The sequence below is a fragment of the Falco biarmicus genome, chromosome 4 (assembly GCF_023638135.1).
Source record: "Falco biarmicus isolate bFalBia1 chromosome 4, bFalBia1.pri, whole genome shotgun sequence".
Lineage (NCBI taxonomy): Eukaryota > Metazoa > Chordata > Aves > Falconiformes > Falconidae > Falco > Falco biarmicus.
The window spans coordinates 94,557,536-94,580,438 of record NC_079291.1 but is presented as its reverse complement, the minus strand read 5'-3'; the positions used below and the strand labels follow the sequence as shown (position 1 = coordinate 94,580,438).

The 22,903-nt window shown below is 47.6% G+C and overlaps 1 protein-coding gene across 5 annotated transcripts in view; it reads right to left on the bottom strand.

The window, feature by feature from the left end:
• Positions 1–22,903, bottom strand: part of FRMD4B (FERM domain containing 4B) — a 138,471-nt gene that overhangs the window by 60,669 nt on the left and 54,899 nt on the right. For 4 of the 5 annotated variants that reach the window (XM_056336309.1, XM_056336306.1, XM_056336308.1 and 1 more), the window contains 3 exons: positions 5,183–5,248; positions 4,343–4,437; positions 2,027–2,119 (listed from right to left, as the gene is read on the bottom strand). In XM_056336309.1, coding sequence (XP_056192284.1) covers positions 2,027–2,119; positions 4,343–4,437; positions 5,183–5,248 — 254 coding nt within the window. Of the gene's footprint in view, positions 1–2,026; positions 2,120–4,342; positions 4,438–5,182; positions 5,249–16,522; positions 16,641–22,903 lie in introns of those variants that run through there. The other variant, XM_056336307.1, reaches the window with a different exon arrangement.

Sequence of the window (22,903 nt, the reverse complement as noted above, 5' to 3'; positions counted from 1 at the left end):
ATTGAGTTTATGCCATCTGAAGAAGAATAATTAAAATCTGAAAGGATTATCATCTTTTTCATTACTGAACAGCAAAAGCTCAGGGCCAAGGAGTTATCAAGAAAAGGAGGTCACAACCAGATATCTGGTGATCCCAGCCCATTTCCAGTATGACTACTGGAAACTGTCCAGTGCAGCACTGAAAGACACTAAGAACTGATGCTGTTGCACATTTGCCACTTGTTATGACAAGAGCAGCTCAGTGCCCTGCCTCGTTCTAATTGTATCTCAAACCAAAGTCACACTGAAGCAGTAGTTATGGCATTTGTGGCTGAACCCACTGCAAACACTCAGAGGGCTCGCCTAGCCCCAGGGACCCCCTATCCCTGCAGCAGGGCCACCGCTGTCACACCACGTGCGGCTGGAGACGATCCAGCCCAGGGGATTGAGAGCCAGGCGCTGGGGCTCTCTGCCCGTCCCCGCCGTGCCACTCGCCCCATTCCCAGCTATGCTTTTCCATTCCAGCCATGGGCACGCACAGCCGCAGCCGTGTATTTGGGCTGCTCTCCTGGGGGTTTGATTAAGGAATAGGCTGTCACAAGGCAGAGGAGTTCACATGAGGTGAGTGAACTAACCACCCAAGGCATACACCATGGAGCAAAGGCCTAGAATCGCTTACTTATCCAGAAAGTTGTAACGAAGTAGAGAGCTGCAGGTTTAAGTGGCTTTTCTGCTGGAATATCTATTTTCTACAGATCAGACAGTTTTTATATTGCCAATTATTTCTCCATCATCATCCTCCTCCTCCTGCTCTGCTCCCCATTCACTGCCCACCTCCTTGGCTCCTAAGTGCTTGTTTTGGATCTCACAACCCCACAGTAGTCAGGCTTTAAAACTAGCTTCTAGAAGTTGATCTTTTCCAAGCCCACCCCTCACACATTAACTCTTGCCCATGTTTCCGCACATCCCACCCTGGAGAGGACCACCTTGCAACAGGGAGGGCCAAACCGAACATCACAAGCCACCAGCATTAACCCCAACCAAAGAAACGCTCAAGTTTTATGATTGCCATCACAGCTTTCTCAGGCAGCTAGAGATTTTAGCCTCCCAGGTCCTCAAACACGGCGAATATGCTGAAGAACCTATCATCCCTTTTAAAATGGATTTTTAGATTTCTTTTAAAAGTGGGGAAGGGAAGAGAAGCTCTGAACTCCATCACAAATAAGCACATATTCAGCCGAAACAAAGTGCCACTTGTTTGAACCGTTCCCTCAATGACCAGGGAGCAGAGGACATGGCGAGGCGACCCAACTACACAAGAGGCTCTGCCTTGGAAGTGCTTCAAATAATTAAGCACACAAGGCATAAATTTACTGAGATATGAAAAGCAAATGAGGTCAGTCTGCTCTCATTTTCCTCATAGACTGCAAGGAAAACAAAAACTCCAACAATATTAAGAATATGATGCTTGGTCTTTTCTGCCAGCACAGCTCTGTCTCGTAGGACACGAGTGTTTTTTTCAGGCCCTTAACCAGCAGAGCTTTGCCAGCAAAAGCCCTAGAGTAATGCAATTACATTGGCCAAAATCATCACTTTGCCAGGGATTTTATTCTCTCCTGGGGACTGGCTTAAGCTGCACGAGCAAAGAAGCCATCAGCAATCCCTTTCAAGTACAGACAACCCTTAAGTAAACACGAAAAGAAAAAAGTTTAAACAAACTGTATTAAAATTTAGCACTACTAAAGATAAGCCAGGCAAAGAAGATATTTAACATATGGGGTTTTAAACAAAGAAAACCAAACACAAACCTAGGAACAATGTCCTAGTAACAGTTTAAAAAGAAGTAGGTTCCAAAGCACTTCATTTTGTACTTAAATACAAAAGAGAGCAGGACTTGTCCAGGACCTAATCTCCCTCTAAAAATAGTATATCACTTTGACATTTATTTCCTTTATCAAATCCGTAATCAGTTCTTTTAAACAAAACCCCCTGGTGATAAATAATAAACCCAAGTGGTAATGTTTTCTTTGTGGAAACAATTACTCACCTAACAGCAAAGTACAAAGTTGCCGGGCCTGGTTTCTTGGGCAAGTCATGGTCCAGGACTCTGTGATCCAGCTGCAGCCAGACGCTCTGACCTCTGTGGAAACAGGTTGGGGAGGCAGTTAGAAACTGGGGTGAGAAACAGGGAAACTGGGTCTTCTCAGGGCTCGTGTTGGCTCCAAGTGTCACTTTAAAGCATGTGATTCTATTCTGAGGCAGGCAAACATCTTACCAAATTATTTCCTTTTTTCCTAAACTTTCATATTTTGATGTAATTCACTGGTGGAGGACATTAGAGAATACTCTTTGCAGTTGTATGTTCAGCTGTAGCCCCAAAATCATAGCATGACACCCAGAAAAACTAAATATTATTGAAATACCCCCCTTTGCTATAGCTGGGGATGCTTCTGTTGACTTCTTATATCTAGCAGGGGGGGTGTGATCCATGGCAGGGGCTGGATGTTTGCCTGCAGCAGCAATGGGTCTATCTCTTTTGCTGCACAGGGGCCACACGGCTCTGCCGCTGTACCCCCAGCCCTGCTCCGCACCACCCCAGCGTGACATAAACCCCGTTCCGAGCAGAGGGCTCACCCAGGCACGCTCCTTCCATGAGCCAGGTGTCTAAACCACAGTGCTCTGCAGCAGCTTCTCTGGCTGAAATGGGAAGGAAACCAGAAAGAAAACAAAACTCCCCCCCGACCCCAATAACCTCCCTGAGGACCCTGGGGCCAAGGGGCAGTGCAGACCCTGCGGCCGGCCCGAAAGGCTGGGGCATGGGTGCCCTCCAGAGGCCACACGCTCCCTTCCAAGCACCCAGCCCAGTGCTGTACACCCAAGGCAGCCTCTGGAGTCCCACTGGTGCTGCTGGGGAAGCCAACAGCTTTTGGGTAATCCCCTGGCAACACTTTAAAGCTCACTGCGAGGAAGCGCCAGCCATCAAAAACCTCCAAGAAGAATTTCATGGCAGCTTTTCTGGGGGAAAAACGTAAGCCAAGTGCAAACAGCATCCTCAAGGGATTTACAGAAGAGCTGGAAGAAAGTATTTTCCGATGTTTGAAAGGACAAGAATGTGGCAAAAATATTCTAGGGAGGGCCCAAGATGAGAGTGGCTGGTAAAAATAACCCCCTGGTGCTGTCAGCGCTGCAGAGCGAGCGGCTCCAACCAGCTCGGTGACACCAGCCCCACACCTGGGGACAGGGACTGCCTCAGCAGGGTGGCCCCAAACACTGCTCCGACGTGACATGTAGGCGAAAGCTTCCAATCCAGGATGCCATAAAAAACAGCAACAGAGAGCAGCGGGGACTAGTACTATTCCCGTTAGACAAGAAGAGGTTTATTTAGGGGCTGTATTAGTGCACAGCTCCATTTCTCTACTGCCCTAAGCGGCTCTGCTCCAGCTTTTTTTGGGTGGCTGAAGGTACCTTCTGGAGACCCTGGTCCTGGAGAGCAGAGTCCTACCTGAGGGTTTCGGTCCTGCGCCCAGCAGACGTGGGGAAGCATTTCAGTGCAATGCTGACAGATGAGTCTAAACACCAGCTGAGATTTCCATTAACCCAGCTGGCTCCGGGTTCATGCCATGGAAGCAGATATCCCACGGCGCTCCAGAGCCCAGCTGTAGCAGCCCACCCAGCCCACGGCAGCTGCTGGCGAAGGGTGGCAGGGACTGCCCCGCTGGCATCAGTGGTGATGACAAACTGCACCCAACATCGCCACGTGCTTGCAATATTCCAGCTGCCGGGGAGGGAGGGTTGTGCATTTTGAGCGTGTTTTGCTTTTGCAGCTCTTTTTGGGAGTCTGCAGAATAGCTTGGATACCCGAAAGCAATAGGGAATCTAGAGGAAAGCTGTTTATGGCAAGGACTAACCTCATATTCCACTGCTGCTAGGGAAGTTCAGGTTTGAAAGACTCAATAATACATTTAAGATTAAAATGCAAAGCAGTAGGAGCAATTCATTTTGAAAATAAATGAAAACCTTTTTGTTGTTACTAAAAGTGCAGAGTAGGAGAGCTCACATGGGTGTTCACATGGGAAATTATCGCTGAACCTATTTTTTCACCTTGTGAGACAAACACGAAAAGTAAAAGCATCAGGAGGAAGGTATTTTACAACCGGTTTGTGCCCAGAAGATATTTTCCAATTATTTTCTGGTTTGTGCCTTCCCCTTTCCCCAGCCAAGCAGCACAAGTGCAAGGTAGGAAAATCTTTCTTCTTCAAAAGAAAAACTCAATTTTCCATCATGCTGAGCTGCCACAGTGTCGGGGATAGGTTTCACGTTGCAATAATCACACAGCTGTTTAAAAATAAATTAACATACTTACGTATCATCTATAAATGTTATCCCAAAATACTCCTTTTCTTTCAGGTTGAAGTGTGAGGCCACCAGATCCAGTAATTCCCGAGATAAAAGTTTGGGCTATTGAAAGAATAAGAACCATTTAATTCGTTTCAGTCCAGGCTTTTCATACAGAGTAAAAAAAATTTCTGCAAATACTGACTTTAAGTACACATGGCTGAGTTAAAACCCTGTAGTACAACTCAGTGCAGAAGTGGCTCCATCAGTCTCCGGGCAGCCGGATTTAGTGTCACCATGGAGCTGTGTGGGACATGCGGAGCATGGGGAGGCAATTGCATACTTAATCCAAGACATCGAAGTGCCTAGCCTGACCGCTGCTTTCTGGGGCAGAAAGGCAGCAGCTCGGGCTTTCCTGCAATTACAGCAGGAGAAAATTGTCAATTAAGAAAATACTGTGTACTAGAGGGTCTTGTGCTTTGGCTTCTGTTGTGGGAATAAAATACATTTCGAAAAACTTTTCTTCTCTTCCAAATTACAATAAACCACTACTCACAGGGGGTGTATTTAAAAACTTCATGAATTTTGGTGAAAGCAGAGCAGATGAAAAATTGAATGTAGAACTGACAGCAGATATTTTGCCCACCATGCACCAGTGTCCAAGGGAAACCCTCCTGCTAATTCAAGTCTGAGGAAGGGCACGCATGCCTGAAAGCACGGCTGTTCACTCCGCTTCTGTGAGTTGCTCCAATAAAAGATACAACTTTTCTTCAACCACCACTTATGCATCAGCCCCCAGGCAGCACTGCTGAAGAAAAGCAGCAATCTGGCACTGTGTGACTAGCGCTCAAGAGAGAGGGGTCCTCACCTGAACCAGCAGCTCCAAGTTCCTGTCATCGAGGAGATGCACCTGGCAGTGCCGGCCCTCTGTCATCTGCAAAGACAGCAACACAGCCCCCTGAGGAAGGGCAGGATCCACGGCTTTCCCGGCTTGCACCCAGCCATATGTGGCTCAGGGGCAAGGGCAGCCTGCAGCAAGCATCTAATCTGCACCGATAAGTGAATCGACTCCGTACTGAGCTGAGTGTCCTTCTCCAAGGACTCAGTCTGGGGAGCTGCCCCAGCTCCCATCAGCTTTGAGCTGGAATTAAGGGTGCTTAGCAGCGCTCAGGATCAGATAACAACATAAATGATGCAAGAATTTAATCTGAGAATGAACCAGCCTGGCTAGTACTATAGCCACAGGCGGCAGGAATGGCCTTTCGTGACCAAGGACCCATGAAACCCTCCCGTCCAGCCACCCCTCCCTGCAGATGGGTCAGCCTACGTTTGGTCTGTTGGCAGAGGACCTGGTCTCCAGTCTCAGTGGAGTCTCCACCAGCACATTAGCTGTCTCCCTTGGCTAACTTCTCCCAAGTACGAGAAGTCATTGCCTCCATAGGATTCTTTATACAGGTGCTCGCACACGTCAAGACAGGTGCTCAAATTGGATGATTAAGAACGGGGTGAGCTTTGCAGCCTCTGGTGTTATATCCGGACCACCTACTTCGTATCACATTTATCTCTGCAAACAAAGAGTCTTCCTCTCTTCAATAGGCAAGCAATTCAGAAATAGCTGCACATTATGCCCTTTTAATATCTGCCCTTTGAAATTTAATACATTTCCATGAAAGCTTTTACATTATTTAAAATCTGCTCTAATTCTGGGCCTCTCAGCAGCCTCAGCAAGGACCAGCTTCGCAACACTCCCCAGGCGGGAGCTGGGGAAGGAAACCTCGCCTTTTTATTTATTCTCCCAGCCTCAGAAAGACTCATTTCCCTGACAGCACAAGCTTCTCATGGACTATAAATTCTGAGCTGTGAGCAGAGGCTGAGGGTGGTTTGCTTAGATAGGGGGTCCCAGAGGGATTAAATGGCAACACACAGTGGTTTCTCCTTTCACATCCCTCTGGATCTGCAGGGATGGGGGACAAGGACAGGGCTCAGCTTACTGCCACCAGCATCCCCCCATCACCTCCCATCCTTGGATGCTGTACATCCAAACCTTATAAAAAGTTAAAAATAAATACAATTTAAACCTGATTGCAGTAAAACTGAAAAGAGACCTGCTGCCTCCCCGCAGCGCTGCCCTGCTCCAATGCCAGGGCTGCAGAGACACAGCCTCTTCCGTCACCACTCAGCCCTTTCAGCCCTAAGAAGCCAAATTAACAAAGCTTTATTGTTTCAACTAATTGAGCTCATTTTGACCAAAAGCAGAGAGGTATTCTCCTCCTGAGGAGCTCTGGAAACAGGTCAGAGATGAGTGCCTGCAAGCACAACTGGCTAGTGGCTGGGAAAAGGGGCTGCAGCGTCTGCGGCACCGGGACTGACAACCTCTGGCACTGCTAAACATGGATCAACACACCACCCACTGAAACAGCAATAGTGGTAAAAGGACCATTTGCAAAGCACGTCTAGCTGAAAGAAACCCCTCCCTTTTAATTTCTCCTACTGCTACGAATGTGAATTTGTACAGAAGCGGCAGATGAAGAACAACCTGTTGTGCGTGCAGGGGTGCAGAGCAAAGGCTGCACCATCAAGGAGATAGTGATGTTCTCCAGGCAAACCACAGCTGCACTCCTTGGTGCTGCACCCTGCAAAGGCATCATCCCAGAGCTGCTCCAGCCCCATGCCCTGCACTCCCAGCAAGATACCACTTCCAGTGCTTTATACTTGGGGTTTTGGAAGCAAAGCTGCACCACCCCAATTCCAGCTTCCAGTGCACTCCCTGCGATTTATCCGCTCACCAAACACACTGCCTGGAGCCCTTAAATCCAGTATGATCTGATCACAGGTCCATTTATTCCCCAGAACTGAAGGTCTGCCATCGCACACTCATAACTAAGTTACATGTCACCATCAACTAATCATTTCATCAGCCCACCCTTCAAGGTGGTGCATATTTCTGGCTCTGACACACTGTTACCAATCTGCCCCTGTTGCAAAGCACCTGATCCAATAGTGTTTTTAAATCATTTCCCATCTGTTGCTCTGAGATAGCACAAGGGTTGCCATTATTTAATTCCTAGCTGCTTTTGCTTTCACCCAGTGAAATCACATTAATCACTTCTGACTTGTAATTGTCTCAGTTTGTTGTTAAGTAAAAAAGGTTTCTATTACAGCAAACACATCCACAAAGCCTTGTGCTAAGGAGAAAGGAAGGTTGCTGGGAAGATTAAAACATGAAAAAAATACCGACCACGATCTGTGCTTCGATTCAGCTATCCAAGGTAATTACAAAGCACCTTAAAAGTAAAGCAATTAAGCCTCATGACTCTCCTGAATACAGGCAAGACACAATTAGCCCCAACTTCATTGATGAAAAACCTTGGACACTGCTTAAAAGCCCGATTTAGAGATAATATTCAGTATCTGAGTCTCCAGGAATCTCATCTCTGAACAAGTCATACAGCTGCTTCCCAGAGGACTGGAAAGCTCAGTCAAGAAGCTGCAGAAAATGCCGGGGTGCTCGGTGATACAGCACCGTGAAATGCCATTCCTGTGACAAACCTGACAGCTCCAGCCTGTATCCCTGGAGTTCTATGCAGCCATGGACGTGTGTCACCCCAGGAAAGCTGTCGCATGGTGGGACACAACAGCAATATCCCCAGCCATGAAAATGCCTGCTGCTGGCTGTAGGTCAAGGAAAAGGGGGGCTCTGGAGCCCTTAGTTTGCTGCTTGCACCCCTCTGCCCCCCCGCCCACATCCCTGCTAAGATGCCTTCTCCACCTGGGCTTGCGTGGCACAGCATTGATACTCACTGTGTGGCACCCAAGCCCGGTCGAGGAACACAGTTCTGCTGGAGTGACCACCAGCTTTGCATTTGCAGGCTCCAGTCCCTACCAAAGCCGTGTTAACCAGGGCAGTCCGGACACCAGCCTTTATCCTCCTCTTGCAGAGCCAAGGCTGCAGCAACCAGCACCCTGGCTCCTGCAGCTGTGCAAGAGCTCACTCCAAGTATCCCCACCCCATTCCTGATGGGGCAGAGAGCACTTCACTTGGCTTGCTCTGTACTTACAAACACAATCAGAAGCAAATCATTCCCAGTTACTACTGCAGAACAACCCAAGCCCATCCTGCATCAGGAATGTCACCCATCAGAGAGGTCATCTCCAGTAGACTATTCTCGCCCCGCGGAGCTGCCCTCCCATGCAGACAGGGCTCCTATATACGAGACCATACTCACATTTTGCAAGCCTCGTTTGTACAGGGGGCAGAACCAGAAGCTTCAGAGGCTACTGCAGCCACCAGCCCATCTCACCAGGTTTGGAGCATCAGTCACCTTCCAGCAGCCCCACATTGTCTCAGCACAGGGACACAGAGGTGTGACATTGCCATGCCACAGCCATTGCCACACGCTCCAGCACAGTCACAGGTATCAATTGTCTGCTCTGGTCTTCTCTTGCCTGAAGAAAAGCTGGAGAGCTTCATAAAGAGGACTTCACCACTATAGTTTCACTAGATACAGAAAGGATTTTGGCCATGGAAGAATGCCTCCAGCTCAGCTGAGACACTGAGCTCCTGGAGCCAAAGCAAAGGACTCATTTTTAAATCCCCCAAGGACACTGGCGTGATTTATTTCCCCACAGTATATCCACTCACAGGCCTGTTTCCTTGGGCTCAGGGAAGGGACTTGTACCGGGCTCCCTGGCTCTCAGGGCTCCTCAGAGACCCAACACCCTGGGAGCCCCTTGCAGATACATCTTCTTTCATCTTTAATTCAGTACGCCTTGCTAATCTGAACAATATAATTGATTTTCTATGCAGTTGGACCCATCCATTATGAGATGAGCACAGCTGTCTGGCTCAGTTATGAGGTGGCATGAGCAGTTTGAGATATATATACATGCATCTGGGTTTTCATCATATTCTCATTGATTTTGCATTGTCTGTACAAATGAACAATTTTGTTATATTTTTGCAACATGCCCCCAAGTTGGTCTTTTGAGCAGTTATTTTTAAAAGCCTGCTAATATTTCAGCTATTACCCAGTAAAAGAAGTAGCAGCATAAAATTCATGAAGTATCCCTATATCTTATCTCATTCCCAATAGGAAATAAGCTGAGCAACATAACGCACAGCCCCATTTTTGGCAAAACCAAGATACTGGGATGCTGGATTCTTATTTTTTCCCAAAATCACTCATATGCTCCGCACGCAAGAAGGCAAGAGCTCCTCAAAAATAGAGAGAAGTGAAAAAGGAGACAAACACTGTCCGATGCAGAAATGCAGTAATATCAAAACCCTGCAGCCCCTCCGAACTTACAGGCAGGCGACTTTCAGCAAGAACCTGGTTTACCCAGAGCTTCAGTGAGAGAGACAAATAATGAAGAAACACACAATTCTCAATATATTCATATGTGGAAATTAAAGCATAGGAGAGATATTGTGATTCCATATAGCTGGTGAACATGGAAAGGTTTCATATAGCTGGGGAAAAAAACCCAAATTTTTTCCTCAATCTCACTCATAACACAAAAAATAAGACAAATTCTCCAGCTAAAAATCAAGGCAGATTTTCCAAAACACCAGTCCTTTAAAACAAAAAACAACAGCAGCAACAACAACAAAAAAAAACACCAACCACAAAACACAAAACCCAAAAAGAACACAACACAAAAACCACCAAAAATAAACCACACCCCCCAAAATAAATAATGGGAAAAAAACCCCAAACAACAACAAAACAAACAGGAAAAGAACCCAAACCTGCTTCTTGGCTACTTAAACCAATTCCCTGTGATATCCTGAGCCTGAACGTTTATTGGGGGGGGGGGGGGAAACATATACAGGATATTTATGCTATTTCTCTTCAGCAGAAACATCCTCCCTATTCGAAGCTGGTTGTTACATGCAATATTTTTAGACACTCATGTGTGTCATCCAGTTAGGAAAAAAATAAGAAAACGAAAAAAATAATTGGACAAAGTGTAAACAGGAAACCTCAAAAAACTTAAGCCCAAAAAAAAAGCCAACAGAATAACTCATCTCCTGAAGTATAGCTTAGGAATGGGAAAAACCTAAAGGATCCAGGTCAGAAGCAAACCCAAAGGTGTTGCACTCCCCGCAAACCAGATTTCACCTCCCAGAATGGGGCAAATTAGAGGCACCGCTCAGCGTAGCCAGCCAGATGTGTCACCGACTCCTATTTTTAAGCCTTGTTTTAAGAAAGTCTGGAGTCTTCGCTACTAGGGAAAGCCAAGAAACCTCCAAACCCTAACGACTCTGTGGCCGGAGGGGAGAGGATTATACATAAACTGCACATAATTGAGACAAAATTAGTAACTGTTTCTACCATCAAAACACTCAGAGGTCTGCGCCTGCATCCCAGCTGCTCTTATTTGGGATGTGCCACGATTCGGGCTCCAGCAGCCCCTGTGCACGCACTTCTGGCACACCAGCGTCACACCGATGGGTAACTGATGTGCCCGGGGACAGGACGGCTGTGCTGGGCTCCTGCAGCCACATAAATATGCATCGCTGGAAGCTTTAAAACCAACCTTGCCCATCCAGTAAGGCTTCATATTTTTAATACCCCAAACTCCAGGAGAAATCTTTTGCAAGTAGCAAACCTCTGCCCCCCCATTCTCTTACTCTTCTCTCCAGAGAAACCCTTTTGTTCGGGCACGGGTGTTACTGAGCTCCCACGGGGGCTCTGCCTGCAAACCCCCAGCCCCTTGTGACTCTGGGGATTCAGTCCCAGCTGCACAGAACTGCAGATACTATTTCCATGAGCTCCTTGCAAGGTAACCACATGAAATTACACTTCACTGGCAGGTGAGTAAGCTCCAGAAGATATTTTACAGGCAGAATTAAAACCAACCCTGCATTCATGCATCCAGTGATGAGAGGAAAGGGGAACCATTCTCACTAAATGGCTGCACACAAAGCCTTCAACCTGCAGTTTTAAAAGCGAAAAATTGGACCGCAGTGCGTCATTAGCACATGGATTATAAAAACTGGCTCATTTATTCCTGAACCAGGCATATAACTTCACGGTGGCTCAAGCAGTCAGAGCACTGAAGAAAATCATACAGATAACAAAAAGCAAAAGAGCAATATTCCCACTCACAAGAGGCATGTGGTGCATTTGGAAATCCATTTGCCACGCTGATCCAGCCTCCACAAAGGGGCCCCAAAATCCTGCCGTCCTGCTTTTGATCAGTGACTCAGAGGCAGCAGTGCTGCTTTGCAGGTGTACAAGCCCAGAGAACCAGCCTTGCACTTTGAATTTCATCTCAAAATCCTTACCTGAGCTGCAGTTAACCAGCTATAAAACATCACCAGTAATTTCCTGTAAGGGTTTTGTTTCCCCCCACCCCACAAACCTATAACTCATAAGCCTGTACGAGATTTCAAAGCTTAATACTGAAGCTCCTATGCTGACGTTGGATTTTCATCAGCATTTAGGAGGGGTTTTTTGGGTGTTGTGGGTTGTTTTTTTTTTCCTTTGGTCCTGAAAACATTTAGGATCAGATCCTCAGCTGCCTTAGATCAGCATTGTTTCATTGACTTTGATTCAACTGGCTGGCTTATATCTAGCCCATAAACATGTACGGCCTGATAAAAATATGAAATAAGATGCAAGAATGTATTGCAATATGAAGCTGCCCTAACAAGGCACATCTCAGCAAAATAAAAGCCTTTGCCTATCCTTCTGGAAGGAAGGGGCCTGCATGCAGCTGGGGGGGAGAAGGAAAAAGTTATAATGGTTTAAATGACCTCAGAGTTTCCTGGTGTGTCTGTTGGGAGAGCAAAGCCTTGTGGTGTTCTAGCACTCAGAGTCGCTCAAAACTTTAAGGAATAAGCAGAAAAATAACAAACAGGACTTCAGTTTTATACCAGCATTTCTACGGAAACTTTTTAAAGGATCCACATAGGATCACACTTCTTGTGAGCCTGTTAGCAGCCTGGGGGCCTCCTTGACCCAGTCTGGGTGCCCAGCACAGTGCCCTGTGGTGGGAAGTACTCAGGGAGGGGGCTAGAAATGCTCCACCCTCCCACAGGTAAGGATCCAGGGAAGGGAAACATGACCCCATCCCATCACAGCCCACTTCCAAGCCTCTCCAGCCTTTCCATCACCTCCTTTGCCAGCAAGGAGTGCAGCGCAAGGATCCCAAGTGATGCCTCCTCTGCACAGCTGCCCTCCCCTCGAAGTCTCTTGGACTCACCGATATCCCCTACAAAAGAGTTGGCTCTGGGTCTAAAACACTCAGTTTCCCCCCTGTCTGTGCACACAGCAGGCGGGGCAGCTGGTGGGTTCCCTGCTGTGGCACTGCAGCCTGGCCCACGCAGATGTGATCCCTTTGAAGGCAACTGGCAAGAGCTTCCACCAGCATTACAGGGGGCAGAGCACGTCTCCAGACATACTGACTCTCCTTCCTAATCATCAAGTCATAAAGAAACCTTTGGCTGAAGTCCTGACTCCAATGTAGTCAATGAATTTTGCCGTTAACTTTAATAGGGCCAGGATTTTGCCTTAAATCGTTATCTTGCTATTAACCTTAACAGAAGCCAGCATCTGCTTAATGTTAAATAGCCAGTGATGCACTGAAGTGGCTGGCTACATCTTTCAGCCTTCGTGCTATGGCAAACCACTCTTTAAGACCCATCCCACCTCACCAGGGTGACTCCAAGTGCCACCTCTGTCCTTCTCAAGGGCTGCAGAGCCCACACTGGCGCCGCACGCTCCCGTCCCCACACTCACGGGGTGCTCACCCACAGCAACTGCAAGGACCTTACAGAGTCATTCCCCACCTCAGGGTGTCCCTGTGCTTCTTGTCTCGGGACCAGCCAGGCAGGGACAGACACTTGAAGACCTGACTGAATACACCATGCACAGAAATTATGTTTTAAATAAGCTTTCTCCAGCATTTCTCATCTTAAGTGCAAGCTGGTACAAATGCCCCTTTGATGATGCTTTCCATGGAAATGTTGGCTCTGCTGAAGTTTGGCAAAGAGTTAGAGATAAAACACAAGGGGCCGAGAAGCTCTCTGGGTTGCATGGCACCTTCCTAAAATAACTGCGTGAACTGAAGATACAGTGAAAAAAACCTGGCTCCTGCAGAGCATCAACTGACTTTCATGTAAGTCCCACCAGCTGAGCCAGTAAAAAAATCTGGCAACGTAACAGCCCAAGTGCTCTCGCTCACCACAGGCATCATGGCTTTTCAGGGCTAAGTGCCAGCACACTTTCCATACAATTCTCCTTCTCCCCTTTTATTCTACTATTTCTCGTTGCAGGGGATGGCAAATCTAAGAGGTCTTTCACTCCCTTTATAGACAGTTTGCCAATTTGTACAGGACAACAGGCACAGCCTCTTGTGGTCATGAGCAAGATCACCCTCTTTGGAGCAAGTCGTGGGGGCTCATAAATCTCCTCCTCTCCCAAAATGCTCAAATGCAGTGCTCAGAGAGAATGATGAGCATACTGCAATTAATAAAATGAAAAAACACAAACAACACACATGCACAAAACCCAAAGAACAGTGGCAAATGAAAATCCAGGGAACAAATGAATTCAGTCTTCCTCAAAATGGTAAATATGGTGTCCCAGCCACGAGATAAAGCCCTTTGCCAAGTGCAAAATCTAAACAGGAGAGTTGCTGCTTCTTGATCTCTACCAGGAGTGTGCAATGTGAAAAACTAACCCCTCTCCTCCCCGCAAGGAAATTTTGCAGCATGGCTGCCTCTTCTGATGCTACCGATGATGTAGTGGGTGCTGCTTCCCCCATGCAGGGGTGAGGGGTTGCTCGCCCACAACCTGTGCACCAGCACACAGATGAGCACATCACAAGCCACTGCACGAGGCAGAGGGACAAACTGCTGCAGAAGAGCCTTCACTGGCCCTGCTGGCCCCATACTTTCGACAAGCATTGACAAGCAGCTTTCAGACAGCATTTTGCCTCTCCCAACACTGCCAAAGGCCACAGGATATGGCAGGCTGTGTTATCAGTAGATGCCGAGTCCCTCTGACAGGGGGAGAGGTTAGTTAGCCATCTTCTGGAAGGAAGAGCCTCATTGCTGCATTGGGATTCTCCTTATATTAAATAAAGGTCTCATACTCTCAATTGAAATGTTTCTCAAACAGTTCCTGTCATTCCACAAGTGCTGATGTTACCATTCCTACTACTTTGCAGAGTATTTAAAATAACAGCAAGAAAATTGTAGGCAGGCAACTCTACAGCTAATCCTAAAAATCAGGAAAATTAATAGGAAACAATCAGTGCAAATCTGCCACAAATATCAAGTCAGTGAAATACTTCATCCAACATCTGCTTTCCTTGGTGGAACACAGCCCATAAATTAGTGTCTGGTGGAGACGTGCTTATCACCGCCAGTGCTGAGACACTGTAGTCTGGTCATTACTGCACACAAGCCCATGGTGATGTTTTGTTCCCGTGCAATCTCCTGGGAACTTGGTGGTGATCCTGGGGGATCAGAGAGCTTTCCTGACACTACCCAATGGAGAAAATGCAGTGTTGGCCCTGAAAGGGCACTGTGTGGAGGCAGCAGCATCCTCTGCCCTTGAATGAGCGGTACCCACCACGGGGCACGGCTGGTCTCCTGCCTTCCTGCGACCCTCGCTCCTCAGCCAGGAGGTTGCAGGCAAATCAGTTAAGCTCCTGCTTCTTTGCTTAAGTCTCTACAACATGAGGCTCCGGAGATATTCTGTGCAGAGCTGGTAACTCCTCCTGCGTTTCACCCCACCCATCCCTGACCCACCTGAAACAGGAACTCAGCTTTCCCTGTAACAGGCACAGTTACAGAAGACTAAAAAATTCCCCTTAGAGAAGTTTCATCCCCAGAGACCCACACTCTGCCCTTAATGCATCTTTGCCTCTGCCCTGTCTCTTTGATGGCTTCTCACAGGCTGCTGCTCTGTTCCCCACTGCATTGCTTCTCCACCACCACCACCTGCTCGCCCCTGGGTTGGGTTTTTGTGGGAAGGTTCCTGAGGCAGGAGACTTCGGTAAAGCAAGCCTTGACCAAGTATCTGCCATTCTTGCCAGGCAGCACCATGCCCTCTGAGAGCATCTAGCACCTCCTCCCCTCCTGCCCCATCAGAGTCTTGTACCCAGCTCATCCCCCAATCCTGTTCCCATCCTTCCCCTGGACTTTTCCAGCTGCTCTCATGCTTGAGAGCAGCCCCTCAGGAAACCCAGACGCCAGCCTTGAAGAGACATTAGGTAAGCAGACAATGAAAAATAATTCATTTTGAAAAAGGTTATATCACCAAATTGCCTTTAAATCTGTAACTTTCAAAAAAAAAAACAAAAAGCAAAGAGCAAGCAAACAACCCCAGAAAAGCCTGAAATCTTAAGCTCTCTGGAAGAAATCTAATAGTGGATACTGGCCACAGCAGGCGCTGAGCAGTGTTCCTTGGCAGTGCCGGCGGTGAGGGGCCAGCCTGCCCAGCTGCCAGCGCCTTGCCAGGCACTCGGAGGCTTTCACAGGTTTGGACTGCTCCACACTCCACTTTTAAAGCAAAACAAGCACTTGGGATCAAAGGCTCTTTCTCAACAGCCGTTACTGAGCTCCGCGTGCACTGCTGCATCTCCAGCGCCCAGCCTCTTCGTGAGGGTTTTTTTTTGGGCAGGAGGGGTGGGGACCTCATTGATGAGACATTTAATAGTTACATGCTGAAAGGAGCTACTGTACCAGGCACTGACTGCCGTTGCTCAGGACTTATGAATCTGGGCTTTGTTCAGTTTAAATCACATCTCAGAGCAGCCTATAAGGGTAACCTCAGAAAATGGGTTACTCTCTATAATCAGGAGTTAACAGACCTCCAGCTGCGACAAAATTAGCAGAACCAAGCTTGGATTTAGCACTTTCCTAAAGCAGTCAAGGCAGCACTTACAACAAAGGCAGGAAAAAGCAGCTGTAAACACTGGGAGTAAACAAACAACCCCTTATCTCCACAATGGAGTGCAACAGATACAAAGAAATTTTTATGGATTGATCTTTCACAGGGCAAAGAAAAGAGCAAGCAAAAAGTTTTCAGCCTGTGCTACCCAAGCACCCCAAAGCAATCCTGCTTGGCTGTGTGCTGCGCTCTGGCTGCCTCCTCTCCCGCACGGTGTTTGAGTTGGGGCACCAGGTAACAGCACTAAGTAACATTATCTGTTGCTGCTAAGCACCAGCAATTAAAATATAGCCTCTTACCTCCAAATCACGCGCCCTGCTGGTTTAAAAGGACTGGAGAAACCCAAGAAGTACTCAACAGTGTGCATGTACTAAGCCTTCAAGTTTTCTGTACATTTGAGCTGGGGGAAGAAGGGAGACAGATCCCAGACTTCTTCCGTTGCCATATAATCTCAAGGAAGTGACCTTCGCATTTGTTGCTTTGATTACAGATTCAGAAACAAAAGCCCTTCCAGCGTGAGTCAGGGGACACAAGAGATTGAAATGTGCTTGTTAAAAACGGGAGGTGAGCTGGGAAAGCATTACAATTATTTTAATTTTTTTTCCTTTGTAATATTAACCCCTTTATTACGAAGCAAAACTAAGTAAAAAAACCAGCAGTTACTGACCAAAGGCACAGCACGAGGTGCCAGCCCTGGGGCAGCAAGACACCTCACTGTGGGACCCCGGGTCCCTGCCAGCCCCACAGCAGCCGGCTGAGGACCCCACGCCAGCAGCTCTGCGCTTGTTGGGAGCTGCCATCACCCCTCTGGCTCTTAAACCCCACGCATCCCCATCCAGGGGACAGAAAGGGCCTTTACAACAAAACCTGGCACAGCACGAAAACTTCAAGCTGCCTCCACTTCCAACTCCTGGGACAGGGGGCTTAGCCCCATGGCAGCAGGGAGGCTCATCTACTGACCTGAAGGTATACAGGTAAACGAAGGTAACTAGACCTGGTCTTCTCAGCACACCTGCCCTCATTCCGTACACACATCTCCATAGTCCCTCGCTGCAGCAGACACCCCCCAGCACAGCGTTTCGCTGGATTTCCAAAACTCCTTTCCAAAGCACAGGTCTGCTGCCTCTGATGTGGGCTACCACACGTCAGGGAGAGAACTAGGCATGCAGACACAGTTCACACCCTTGGCCATCAATCTGAATTTGTTCTGGGGTCAGGGCTGGTCTCCAGGAGTGCAGTTTGCTGCTGGCAGAGGCACAGGAGTAAATCACCTACCTGCTGATCTGCTGCTTCCTTTGTAGGACTTTCTCTATGTGCAAAACTTGTAGTTCATCTCCTGATTTCTTCCCCTCTGGTACATCAGCCTGCGAGGCTTCGCACACTGCTGAGCTCTGACACAGCCCCACTGCCTGTGTAACAGCATCAGGCAGAGCACAGGTATCACACCAAGGCTCAAAACCTGAGGTCTCCAAAAGGAATGCCAAATGCCTGTATAGCATCGCTTTTACTGAAAAGGGAGGTGGGGGTGGTGGAACAAAACAGAAAACTGAAGAACTGCACACCCAAATCCAGGAGGTTGTAACCTCCAGAGCTGCAGCCTGACCTCCAGGCAGGTAAACAAAAGACACAAGTTCTCAAATGTACACGTTTCAAAGTCTGCAATACAAGCTTGTTCCTCCTTCACAAACACAGCCTTAGCATTATTATTTTCTTTTCCTGTGATGTGAGTATGGGTACCCCAAGTTTTTGAATCACAACACTGATTCACATCCTCTGGCCACATAAATTATGGTAGGAAAACTGAATCCAAGGAAACAGCACAGCCCAGGACCACAGCATCCGATGTGGGCTGGAGGACACAGGCTGGGGGAACACCACCAAATGCTAGCAGAGCAGGGAGGAGCTCTGGACACACACCAAGACACTTCACCTGGGAGCAAGAACAACCTCTTCCCTTTAACTAGATGCTCCTCTTCAGTTATTTATGCTACCAACCGAGCAGTCACCATGCACAGAGAGGACCAAACTACAAGGACCTTTCCACCCTAACTTTTATAATCCATGGATCTATTTTAATAGGAAAAAATTAAGTTCAACACCTGGAACAAACTAACTTGCTTATATCAGGATGGGAAGCAAGATCATCAGGGTCTGTCAAACTTTTGAAAGCAACACCTCAGGGAGATGTGGCTCCCACATGCCAGAGACACCAAGCCCTCTTGGTGCAGCTAAACTCCCCTGAACAGGAGGCTCTGAGTACTGAGCATCTGAGGCCAACATGGGGCTCCACCAGGCTGCGGAGCCCTGTGTGAAGCCGGAGCCTTACTGATACTGCTGGGAAGGGAAGCAGAGCTGCTTGGTCCACACGATCCCACAGCGTGAGTCAGCCCTGCTCCCCTGGCCTGAGGTTGCCTCTGTAAGTTATCATCAACCCAGACACCTCCAGAGGCCAACTCACCCCAGCTACCCCAGACACCTGGGATGCAGGGAGGTGCCAGAGGTGTCTCGCCCTCCTTGTTTAATGCAGAGAAACTAGCTTTGATCAAATACCCGCCTTTTAAATAGCTGCAGACCAAGAGGTGGGGTTTTTTTCCCCAGGTTACTTTGTAAAAGGTAACATTGTCATAGCCAGGAGACTACAGAAGTTCTCCACACAATGCTCAATATCACAGGTTTCATTAAAAAAAAAAAAACAAAAAAACAAACCAAAACATAAGCTGTTCCCACACCAGGCAGGAGGGTGCCAGGTCAGGTCCAGCCAGCTGGATCCACACTGCACCAACAGCCTAAGGGATGGCAGCTGGGACAGTTTTGGGAGAGCGTTTCAGAAAAACAAACTTGCATTTGTCTCCAAAACACAGGCTCCAAAGCCCTAAAATAAGACGGAAAATAGACAGTGACTCATTTTTCCTTCAAGAAATGACGTGAAGGTTACCTGGGTGGTGCCAACTTCTGCCCTGCTGGGACAGCCACAGGGACAGGAATAGCTGGAGGAAGGGAAGAGCACAGCTCCTCAGAGGATCCAGGGCTTCCAAACAACTACAGATCTGGGCTATAATTCAGCTGTGCTCTAGGCCACAGGTAATTTTTCTAAACAAGAAAAATTAAAGTTTAAACAAAATGTAGCATACCTGTAAGAGGTTCTAGTAGTGGGAAGCTGTTGGAGCAGCAAGAGTTGGGTAGGGTGAAGTCTCTGTAACTCTGAGGCCACCAGAAAAGCCCCAAGCTGGGCTTTGGGGATGGCAGCATCACAACTCCTTGCCAAAGGGTACGTAACCCTACAGCAAAGGCAGTGCACCCCAGCCTCTCTGAACAAGGCAAACTGATGCCATGTGCTTGGTATTAGAGAGGAATTACTCCCACTTTCGCTATGGCTTAGCAAACAGCAACTTGCACACCAGCTAAGTGCACCAGCCCAACCAGATTCCTGACGGCCTTCACCTACACCAGCATATTTGCTCTCCCAAAACAGCTGTGGCTACCAAACACGTTCAGTCTGGCATCAGCCAAACAACTCTACACTCAGTATGGCAGGGACCTCTTCGCCTAGGACAGCCACCTTCCTGGAGAGACTGTTTCCTTCTTATTTTTTTCTTGTCTCTCTTACAACCTCAGTTTTCCTCTCCTGTTGCACTTCTGCTGCCTTTTTTTCCCCTACCTGTTTTTGTTGTTTCTCCCCACCCCACAACTTTCTTGCAAATTTGTGCTCAGTCTGGAGTACTGGGGGGTTCGACATACACCTGAAAGGGGTCAGAATGATTATTCTTTTTATTCCCTGGTCCCTCCCATCCCTTTCCTTGCTTACACAGCCTGTACTTTTTGTGCTATGTAATTCTTGTGCTACTCTCCTGCTCTTCCAGCTTCTTCACTCCCATCCTTCAGTCCTTTGCCTCCCTCGCACTTGCACAAGCCAGTAGCCTGCCTGCAAGAGATACGAACAAGCACGGCCCTCTCCATACCATACACCCTCTGCCCAGCCCACATCACCCTGTCTACAAGCTGCTAGCCCAACGAAAGGTAAAACCAGGACACTCAGAAGAAAACACATCCTTCGCAATGGCCTAATGGTACAAGTGCTCTGCATAGGAACTTCTCCATCACCACCCCCCAGCTCTGCTGGCACTGCACATTTGCGCCCGATAGCAAGCTGAACACTGGGACACCCATCACTGGGACACCACCTGTTCTACATCAGCTGCAAAAGCAACCACGGAAACAGTACAGTCTTAAAACTCATGTTGCTTGTACTGTCAATGATGGCTTTTAATGGCTAAAACCAGGCTATTCTCAACCTTTTGATAACCCCACCTCTCCTTCCCCAACAGGCAGAGTAGATGCATGTTTATATGAATGACAGACCAGCTAGCGGGGAGAAGTGTATTAGTGTGTGGGAGGGTATTTAAGCTAATATATTCCAGTGCTGATAGCTTTATCCTCTTTTCAGTCTCTTAGAATGAACTGGCCTCCATCTGTACAGAAGATTAGTAGAATTACCAATCACTAATTATGACTCAGAGGTTTTAAGAGCAACGCAGACTGTACAAGAGTGGCCTGATTTTTAGAAAATGGGGAGACAAAGATAGCACAGTGTTATTTTAAGGACATGGACAGTCCAACCAAGATTACAGAGCACTGCAGTGACAACACTAGCAGAAGGAAGGAAAGCTAAGCATGCAGACAAAAAAATGAAGTATGGAAAAATCAGCACGTGCCTGAAACACGTCTAATTCACCTTTTCATAAGCCTCTTGTCCAGTCAGAGCAAGCTGGCCAGCCTCTCTGCACCAGACCAAAGACAAGATTTATCCAGGCAAGTTCATACAGTGATACCTTTGTATAGGAGTCTGCTTCTGAAAAGTGGCGCCAGCAACATTTGAAATCTAACTTATTTTGCAAACTGCGTCAGATCGAAGAAAAAAAAATATTTATACGGGCCAAAGCAGTTAGTGAATAGAAGGCACTGTTTGAAACTGGCACTGTGACACCCTGAAGGAAATGAGATGAAGTTCACAGTCTGGTTGTGAAGTTTGTCTGCTAGGGAAGAGGGAGGAGCTGTACAAAAAAAATCATATTTTTGTTTCAATAAACTCTCTCAAACAGAAAATGCTATATCATGAGGTCCGATGGAAATATGTCTGGCAGAGCGCTTTGGAAAGCTGCTGTTGGAAACGTGTAAAGCCAAGTTTAAGCTCTCGGGAGGCAGTGCCCAGAACCAGTCCTGTTCCGAGCTCTGCAAGAGGCTCCCCCAAAGCCCCAGCCGCAGGGAAGCCTCCACGTGCCGTGTTTGGATGTGACAGGAGTTTCAAGTAGAGCCAAAGCTCTGCAGGTGATGTATGAGCAGTGTCACAGCGTTAGATCAGATCTTTGTGAACAAAGAAAACAGCTGGATGAAAGCCATCGCAGCAAAGTTTTTCCAGAGCAGCCAGTAATCCCAGCGCCCAAGCTTAAGTCTTTGAAGGGGCACATACTCAGCGTCCTCCAAAAAGGTCTTCAAGTTCCCTTGTGGAAAGGCCTAACCCAGAAGGAAACCCGTGATGCTTCCTCTGAGCATCATCTCCACTGGTGTGGAGGAAGGAAAGCTCTGCCCTGGCAACACAGAGCTCCCCCTTCGTGCTCACCCTCACTGCTCCAGCACCACACTTTCCATTGCTGTGAAAAGGGGGTGGGGGAGGGGAAAAAGACGACATCTCCAATTTGTCAGCATATTTTATAATGAAAAGTTAAGGTGTGGGCTAGCAGAGGAAACATGGTCCTCGCTATCCAAACCAACTACATTAGCACCATAGGAAACAGAAGTCTACTGCTTCCTCTCTCGCTCCTCCACCCCAGGTACGTATGGGACAGATGCACAAACAAAGCTGACTCATTGTGCTTCATCAGCAAAATCTTTTTTTTCCCTTCACACAAAGGAAATGACCTTTCAGAAGTTAAAAAGCATTTGTCCAAAAAACTCACATTAATTCAATTTACACTTTCCCACTGAAGATTGTTAGCCAAATTACCAGTGTAACCAAATAGCTTAATCACAGAGATGCTCCTATACCTGCTTTCCTGTCCAGCAGATATTGATCACAGCATGTCACCGTATTCAGCAGGAGTTTGGGGACAGTTTGCCTGGTTTCTCTTCTCCGCTTTGCATCAAACAGACTGACTGACATGCATTTTAACCCTGACACTAAAGCATTCACTTGACCAGATTTTAATTTATAAGTTAGTTGCATTACCAAATAGACTTTGATGCAATGTTTCTTTCATGCTTAAAGCACAGGGGCTAATGAGGAGTGACTGTGCCGTGGGACATACGGGTGAAAATTGGCAGTCATACTGCAGGGGAAGACATGCGCTGGAATATGGTAGTGTCGATATCCCAATGGAAGTCAGGCCAGTGGTAACCTAAGTAGCTAAACACAGGATAGATGTTGATCCTGAAAACTTTGCTTTGCCACTGCTTATTAACCTAATTTATATAAAAATTTCACTTTCTGCTTTATTGCTCTATATTTAAATCCGAGACAGGTGGCCTATAAAACCAGTATGCAGAGAGCCCTGCCAAAAGCTTTGTTTTGGAAGAGTATCCGGACACCCAGAAGCGCAGCACTGTCCTGCTGTGGGCATCAGGAGGGGCTCTGGGAAGACCCCCCCCAAAGCCCAGGGGGGTCAGAGCTGGCAGGCCAGAGCACT